Source organism: Typha latifolia, chromosome 9, assembly GCF_019914945.1.
Source record: "Typha latifolia isolate L0001 chromosome 9, TyphaL0001v2, whole genome shotgun sequence".
Taxonomy (NCBI): Eukaryota; Viridiplantae; Streptophyta; class Magnoliopsida; order Poales; family Typhaceae; genus Typha; species Typha latifolia.
The window spans coordinates 6,409,482-6,418,653 of record NC_133094.1 but is presented as its reverse complement, the minus strand read 5'-3'; the positions used below and the strand labels follow the sequence as shown (position 1 = coordinate 6,418,653).

The 9,172-nt window shown below is 41.7% G+C and overlaps 1 protein-coding gene across 1 annotated transcript; it reads right to left on the bottom strand.

Annotated features, from left to right (window-relative positions):
- Positions 1-384: 384 nt before the first annotated feature.
- Positions 385-1,050, bottom strand: LOC140795067 (protein MKS1-like). Its single transcript, XM_073147433.1, has one exon. The coding sequence runs from the start codon at positions 1,048-1,050 to the stop codon at positions 385-387; it is 666 nt and encodes a 221-aa protein (XP_073003534.1).
- Positions 1,051-9,172: the final 8,122 nt, after the last annotated feature.

Here is a 9,172-nt window from a genome sequence, read left to right as displayed (position 1 = left end):
ATATTTGTTCTTTGTTCACCATATACGTGGCGCAAGGACACAAGAACTAAAAGAATCCACTACAAGCTAGAAGAAAGAAAAAAAATTACATGCTATCTTTCAGTATCGCAGATCATGTTTGGATCTCTATCAGATGGATAACGACCTTAGCTGACAGTGATGACACAAGGCTTGGACTTTTCTATGAAGTGGCCCGCAAGAAGTAATGCAATTTATAGAATCCCCTCAATTTTTTGTCTCCGTGCATGAATCTCCCTCTTTGTAATTATCCATTCCGTTCTTTTCTCCAGCTTCTCCTGTACTCCACCTTTTTAGCACAATTTACAAAAACAACTTCTTCTTTACCCCGCCGTCTCTCTCCATGTGAGTCCTTCTTTGAGCAAGTCAAAGATTTTGATATTGATGGAAGAGTTCCCAATATGCAGTAGGTGAAGGTATCATAGAGGTGGACAACAAAAAACTAGGACTAGCCAAGGTGTTCTGTGCAAAATTCATGCTTGCCGTGAAAGCTGGGCTAAGCTCTTGCAAGAAGCTGAGAGGATTCACGCTCATCAACGGTGAGAAGAAATTCGGAGATATTGGCGGAAGGGTAGAAGGGAGGGGAGATAAGATGCTTGGGAAAAGACCTAATTGATCGAATGCATCCGCATCGGTCTTCCTAGGCATATCGACTCTCGATGAGCTATTTCCTTGCTCCATCACCGCTAGCCGAGCGGCAGGCGAGACCGCTCCCCCTCTGTTTTTAATCCAAGGAGGAGGGGCATGAGAAATATCAGGAAGAGCACCAGAAGAAGAGGAGGACGCGCCGGTTAACCGTTGCACCAAGGACATGAAGTCGTTAGGGTTTGTGTGGATGACCCTAGGGGAGACCTCGTAGATTATGATCGGCTGCCGGTTTTGCAGGGGCGGTGCGGCTTGTTCGAGAGGAAGCGGGGCCAGAGGAGGCTTCTTGATCTTGTGGGAGTCCTTGCTTACCCTGAGTGGGGTTGGTCTTGGACCTTGGATCTCTCGTCGCACAGAAGGCCTCCCTCTGTTATGCTCAGAAGCCATGGTGTCTTTGTGGTTGAGGCTTGAGAGATATAGAAAGATATAGAGAGGGATAGAGAGAGAACTAGGAAATATTATTAATTAGAGTAGGTAAGTAATTGTATAGAGCAAATTATTGTGGAAAATGGCAATCCACATTTAATATTATATATGATGTAATCAAGTTAAGGAGCACTGGAGTGCTCATAAATTATATGATATATAACAAAAGCAAAGGAAAAATGAAAGAAGTAGAGAAGATTAGAAGAAATGGCCAACCTGATATTGATTACGTTGAACTCGTCCATGCAGGTAACTTGGAGGATGCACTAAACGTACTAAAACACCAAACAGCAAAAATTTTGTCAAGTGGGCCCCACACATTGGCTTTCTTGATCTCTTTGTGGATTTTAATTTTAGAAAATAATATGTGTCATGTTTTGTTTGGGCTTGCGTAGAGCTTGATGTTAAGGAGTAAACATGAGCATGCAGCTCTGCGGAATTGGTTGGAACTCGAAGAGGGGCTGCATTAATAATTGATATGAAGAATCGTTCACTTAGTCTGATGTGGTCAATCGGTTCGTCAATATTCATGAAACGGTCAAACTGTTGAAGGGATCCAACTCTCCAAGATTACATTCTTTTCCTTTCTCACAATTGGAAAGAATTAAAAAAAAAAGAAACTTCAAAAGTTGCTTGTTTCTTGTTTAATTTTGATATGAATGATTCAATATTATTTCACATCTTTTGTTCTTTCATTAAATTACTAGAAGGAAAAAGAGAAATAGTGCTTGATTGCAAAAAGTCATCTGCATGCAATCTTTTCCCACCTCAAAAAGTAGTGTTACTCTTTTTTGTCCAGTATCCCAAAAGTCTTTCTTTACCTTTAAGTGGAACTGTTTACCAGCGAACCCCCAACCCCCTAAACATTCATCAGCCACTCGTAGATCAAATAGGAAAAATAACAAACTTTATTATTTTATCCTTAAGATAAAACATTGATGTTATTGGTGCCTTTTTACGAGTGTACGTAGAAAATGAGAAATTTACCTCTTAATTTCTATCCATTAAATAAAAGAGAATTTGCATACAACTCCTTGTCTATTAATAAATTATGGTTTACACCCTATATTTTCACTATTTACAAATCGAGTCTTATGATTTAACTAATATATACAGAAAATACCCTACCATTAGATTTGTTAGTTAAACTTAACTAAATCTCTAAATTAAGTTAATTCTATTAAGAAAATTATAAAAATATCCTCAACCAAATCATACTAATGGTGTTTTAATTATTTTAGAAATATAGATATTTTAGTCATTTTATAAAATAAATATCTCTACTTAACGAAATATTTTCACAGTGTTAATTCAAACATAATGCAGGGTATTTTTTGCACATATTAGCTAAATTATATAACTCGATTTACAAATAGTAAAAATATTAGGTATAAACTATAATTATATTATAAAGCAGGGTATTATATATAAATTTCTCTTAATAAATAAAATAGAGAAAAACTAAAGATGTTTATATGTTATAATTCGGAAAAATATTAAATTTTGATCTGTATAAGATAAATGAAGTCCTCATCCTGCTCACTTTCACTTTTTTAACAATGTAATTCCTATATAAAGTGTAATTCGGGTAAATATTATATATTTTACATAAAATGCTTATATGAGATTAGGATTTTATATTCTATATTAAATGCTAGTAGGTTAAGTGTTTTTCTAGGAGTTGGAGTTGGTGATACGTTGAAATAGGCTTTTTAGATAATAAAATTTAGATAAATTATCTAGGTAAATAAATTTATGAGGAGGTCCAGTTTGATGAATAATGTTAGGTTTTTAATATTGGAAAATATGTGTAAAATAATCTAAGTAATTCGAATGTGTTTGGAAAATAAGTCAGCTCATTCAAATGCACTTAGGCTGAATGCACCTATACAACGTGAGATTTTTGGACCTTTGTGAGACCTTCTAACTTGGATTTGGCCTTAATTTGTTAATCTATATAAGTGTTGGAATGCTCTAACCCTAGAGACATTAGTTATTGCTTTTGAAAGAGAGTTCTTGAAGAAATAACATTCTTTCACTAATAGGGTTCGTCTCACCTACAACACATCAAGTTTTAGTCTTAAGGGTCATCTAGATGAAAGATCAATCTCAAGGGCTACTGAAATTAGAGATCAATCACCATAAAGTAGTGAATTGCGGGTTTGATATGATTCGGGCTTCACCAATGTCGTCTCGAGCATAGATACACTTTAGGGGTGTCCTTCATTCTTGTTTTAGTATGTATTTCAGGGAAAGAAAAAAAATATTTGTATGTCGCGTTCGAATGCGGGTGGGGTGCGTTCAAACGCGCTTGTGAATGTCTGCATCATGTTTGTAAATACAGAGAACGCAAAATGTGGGTGGGGTGCGTTCGAACACGAGCGCTCGGCGAAAATCCACTGTTTCTATGGTTAATAATTGCCATTTTTGAATTGTTTGGTTAGCCTCTAAAGGTGTGGATGGCAACCAAGGAGTCATGATTAAATGAACTGAGGTTTGCCCTAGTCTTCTTCTTCTTCTTCTCTCTTGTTCTCTTGTTTCCCGGCGCCGCCGCTTCTAGCCTCCCTCGACCGGCCACTCACCCTAGTTCCTTAGAGGCAGCCCACTCCTCCCCCTCCTTCTAATCTCTCTATTACCTTACCCTAACCCCTTCTATCATCCGTATTCCTTCCACCACCACTTACCCACCGGTGCCACCCCATTACCCCCGGTCTACCACCATCCATCATCACCTAGGATCTCGTGCCTCCATCCATGGATCCATAGACGGACTCCCTAATATTTGTCTACTTCTTCGGCGATATCTTGAGATCCCACCATCCGATTTTTCTAAAATTAGATTTTTTGGAAAGTTCTTTTCCAGGGTTACAAATATTAAAATTTCATGTTGATTCGACGATTGCATCTTCCGGGATCCATTTCCAAAGTTTTATGCTAAATTCTGTCCAGATCTAAAAACAAGATAGATCAAACCTTATCCCAAGGGGAGATCGTGTCAAGAGTGGTATTAGAGTCACCATTTCTCAGACATGCACTTTTGATGACAACCACTAGAGTTATGGTTGCATGGAGAAACGAGGAGGAAGAGATCTCCCCAATAGAGGAGGGAGAGACGGCTGTGGGAACTTCCCCCCGCGAAACCGCCCGACCAAATCTAAATACCGAAGAGCCTAGCATTCAAGCCATAATTGGGTCTCTTTCCGAGCAAATGGTCATCAATAACCAGATGATGATGGAAATGATGCGGGAAATACGGGCGACAAGAGAAGCCATTGCAAATGGGAATGCATCAATGACCCCACGACAGGAGTCCACCCCCATGAACCTGTTGCCACCGGTTTAGAATTTGCACCAATAAGAACCTCTACTGCCACCACCCTATGGTCAGAGACAAGCAAGAATGATTCTACCAAGCCAATTTGCGGGTGAGCCCATCCAACGAGTGAACCAAAATGGAGATTATCTTGGAGATCTATATCCTTGGGCAGGGCAATAAAAACCGGAACCGCGTCGAGTTAACCAAAATCGAAGGAGGGATCATCAACCATTCATATTGCATCCTCCTCCAATTAAACAAGGACTTGGATATGATCCGAATTGACACAACAATATCCGTGGGCAAATCGTGCGTCTCAAATTTGCCAAGTTCAAAGATTGTGACCCGATCGATTGGTTGTACAAGGCGGAACAATTCTTCACATACCAGGGTACAGCGGAAGAATATAAGGTGATGCTTGTGAGCTTCCACCTTGAAGATGTGGCACTTTATTAGTTTCGAGTAGCCAATGCCCATGAGACGATTGAAAGTTGGGCCGATTTCTACACTGATATCACGCAGCGATTTGGAGCGTCAAGGTATGAAGACTTCGATGCTCTCCTCTCAAAGACGGTGCAAAGGATCACGGTCGGGGCATACCAAGAAGAATTTGAGAGGATAAGTAGCCGATGCCAACCTCCATGGACGGATCAACAACTTTGCAGCACCCTCATCTCCGAGTTGCGGGGAGACATACAAGCCAACGTGAGAGCTTTAAGGCCTACAACCTTAAATGAGGCCTTCAAAGAGAAGTACTCATGGAAGACAAACATCGAGCCATGAAGTTACACCTTAAACAGAACTGGACGAGCCAAGAAAGCGGCAATCCGATTTGTCCTACTAGAGCAGCAGGAAATGTTACCGGTGTACCAAGAGCCACTACTGCAATGGTGCCTCCTCGAGCACCCTTGAATCCCTCCCAAGATGTGAAGTATGCACCTAGAGGTCAAAGTCGAGCACTCACACCAACTCAAGTGGAGGAGCGAAGAGCTAAAGGCCTGTGCTTTCGCTATGATGAGAAGTTTATACCCAGACATCGTTGTGCTAAATTGATGGGATCAGTGATGCTAATAGACGGATTGGAGGAGGCTGAGGATGAGATTGCAGCTGAAGATGAGGGTGTGGCTAGACAGCAAGGAGGAGTAGCTGAGGAGCAACTATGGAGGACATGATGGTCGAAATCTCCCTCCACGCCTATTCTAGGACAGCCACCAAAGACCTTGTGGGTGAATGGTGTAGTCAAGAAAACCACAGTGAGAATCTTGATCAACACCGAGTCAACTCACAACTTCATTGACAAGAGGCTTCCTAGGAAGATTGGGCTCGAGTTAGAACCCACAAACAAGTTTGATGTGACGATTGGAGATGGCATCACATTGCGGGTAGATTTTATTTGTGGATGTGTGGAGCTGAAGGTGCAAGGCTAAACTTTCACAATGGATCTTTATCCATTCGCCTTGCGGGGTGCCGACATTGTTTTAGGGACTCAATGGCTTCGAAACTTAGGGCCCGTGACATTTGACTTTATAAACCTCACATTGATATTTTGGAGGAATGACTAGAGAGTGCTGCTGGATGGAAATCAACCATGGCAAGAACCAGCGTTGTGATACACTTAGTTAGGATCTTTCCTTATTGCATTAGGTGTTTATTTTCATTAAAATAAAATTCTTGTAGGTCGTGTTCGAATGCAGGAGAGGTCACGTTCGAGCGCCCTTGCGAATGCCTGCATCAAGTTCGCAAATACAGAGAATGCATATTGTGCGTTCGAACGTGGTCCGGTGAGTTTGAATGCCTGCATCACGTTCGCACATACAGAGAACGTCTTTTGGCGCATTCGAACGCGATCGGGCACGTTCGAACGCAATTGACGGGAAAGTTCTAGAATTAGGATTTCATATTGTTTCAGGACTTGTTGGCTAGCCTCTATATATATGTGGATGGCAACCAACTTCATTATGCTATTGGATTATTAATTTTTTGCCTCTCAATCAACTATCTACCCTAATCTCCCTCCTCCCTCTTCACCATCCTTCCACCTCTACCGTTGGCAACATTTCTCCTAATTTCTAATCTCCCACGATTGTCGAGCCACCCCTCTTGATTGGGATCTCGACCACTTCGTTCCCTTCGTCTATATCCTTTAATCACATCCACCATCCACCTTCATCTCATACCCATCCTTAATCTTAACATCCACTCCACCACCACCATCACCCACATTATTCCATGTTTCTGTCCCTGCTACAGTTCGAATCTGCAAAGGATGTAAATACAAAAGTTGTAGATCAGGAAGTTACGAATCTAAACCAATTGGTTTCGTAATTTTTTGACTGCAAGAGAATATGTGAAGAATAGTTTCCCACAGTTGCACGGACTGATTCCTGTAATACATTCAGATCTTGAAGGAATAGTTACGTAGCTTATCTTTGGTTCCATATCTTAACAAGTGGTATCAGAGCTTATCAATTTGGTATCAGAGCAGGCAAATCTCAAACTTCCATTAATGGTTGAAACATTAATGGAGCGAGCACGACAGGACCGAGTCAACCAACGTCCATGAGTATGAATATGGATGAACTTAGGGGCATGTTCCATACATTGATGCATAGAGTTGACACAATTCAAAAGGATCACAATGATTTTAAGGAATATGTCATGAACCAATTTGATTCGTTATCTCCTAGACGACGATCGGAGTTTCAAAAAGGACCAGCGGTGGGACGTCATCAAACTGATACCCCACAGGTCCAGGTGCGACATGCGAGTGTCAATGATCCCCTCTTACCTATTCCTACACATCATTCCCCACCTCCATTGCAAAACCCAAGACCGGCATTGGTGGAACCCGAGAGTCGTGCGTGTGCGCTTTGTCGAAGAGGAGGATTGGCACTTTGAGGATGAGGTTGATCCCTTTGGAGATGGTAATGGACGTGCTCGAAGATTTAGAGAAGGGGATCAACTTGCACAAAAGTTTAGACCTGAACCAAGGATCTTTCGCAAACCTGACAATGCTATTCGGGGGAGAACCGCACGTTTAGATTTTCCAAAATTCTAAGGCGGTGATCCAACGGATTGGGTGTTTCAAGTTGAACAATATTTTCATTGTCAAGGTACAACGGAAGATGCAAGGATCCAGATGGCAAGCTTTCACCTCCAAGGAACAGCATTGTATTGGTATAGATCGGTTATTCGTGGTGGAGGATTTACCGAATGGGCTGATTTTTGTAGGAGGATTACACGTAAATTTGGGACAGCAACATATGAATATTTTGTTGCCACATTAAGCAAGATGGTTCAAAGGATGACCGTATTGGAGTACCAAGTTGAGTTTGAGAGAGTTAGTAGTCGTTGTGAGCCACCTTGGCAGAACCGATATTAATGAGCACATTTATTTCAGGGTTGTAGGATGAGATTCAGGCAGATGTTCGTGCTCTTTGTCCTACTACTCTTAAGGAGGCTGTGAGGATGGAGAAAAATAGAAGGCTCTAAAGATAGTAGCGAAAACCAATTGGGGCAACCGAGATGGACAGTTTGCACCTAGAACAACGGCTGGAAATTCTGCGGTTTCAAAAATAACAGCTGTGAGTACAAGACAACGACCATCTTTGAGACCTTCTTCCGATGTTAGAGGAGGCACAAGATCCCCCGTTCGAACTCTCACACCTGCCCAGGTGGAGGAGCGAAGAAAGAAGGGCCTTTACTTTCGGTGTGATGAGCATTTCACCCCCGGTCATCAGTGTTCTAAACAGATTGGGAGTGTGATGCTTATAGATGGTCTTGAGGAGGATGATGAGGTTATTGATGATGGAGAGTGTCCAGAGGAGGTCCATGAGGAAGCCGTTGAGGTGGGTGCGGAAGAAGATATCCAAGCTGAAATATCGATGCATGCATATTTGGGTACTTTCGCACCGAGGACATTACGAGTAGACTGACTCGTTAGAAAGCATTGTGTTCATATCCTCATTGATTCGAGGAGTACACACAACTTTATAGACGAGAGGTTAGTGAGGAGATTGGGTTTGGATGCCGAACCGACCACGGGATTTGACGTTGCTATTGGAGACAGCACGAAGCTTAAGGCTAAGAGTTTGTGTCGTCGGGTTGGCATACGGGTGCAAGGACACGACATCATTGTGGACTTGTATCCGTTTTCGCTGCAAGGAGCGGACATTGTCCTTGGTGCTCAGTGGTTACAGAGTTTGGGACCCATAACATTTGATTTCGAGAGCATGTGGATGAAATTTAAACAAGGAAACAAAGATGTGCAGCTTGATGACGTTCGGTCTTCGCTGATTCCTACAATGTAGCTGCCTTGTGCATATAATTTGGCCTATCTTTTTCAGTTAGGACCAGCATGAGATGAGCCTCAAACGAATTCAAGTACTACCATTGAATTGTCTAATTTATTAGATAATTTTTCTGAATAATTTGAGGAGCCATAGGAGTTGTCACCAAGGAGAGCGATAGACCATCGCATAGATATTGTACCTAGGGCTACAACGATGAATGTGAGGCCATATCGATATCCACATATGCAAAAAGAAGTTATCTCAAATATGGTAGCCGAGATGTTGGAGCAAGGTCTCATTCAACCAAGTCATAGCTCATACTCATCCCCCGTGGTATTGGTGTGAAAAAAGGATGGGATATGACATTTTTGTGTCGACTATCAGGCACTACATGCTATTATCGTCAAGGACCGGTATCCCATTCCAGTTATCGAGAAGTTGCTAGACGAGCTTGCAAGGGCGACTATATTTAGTA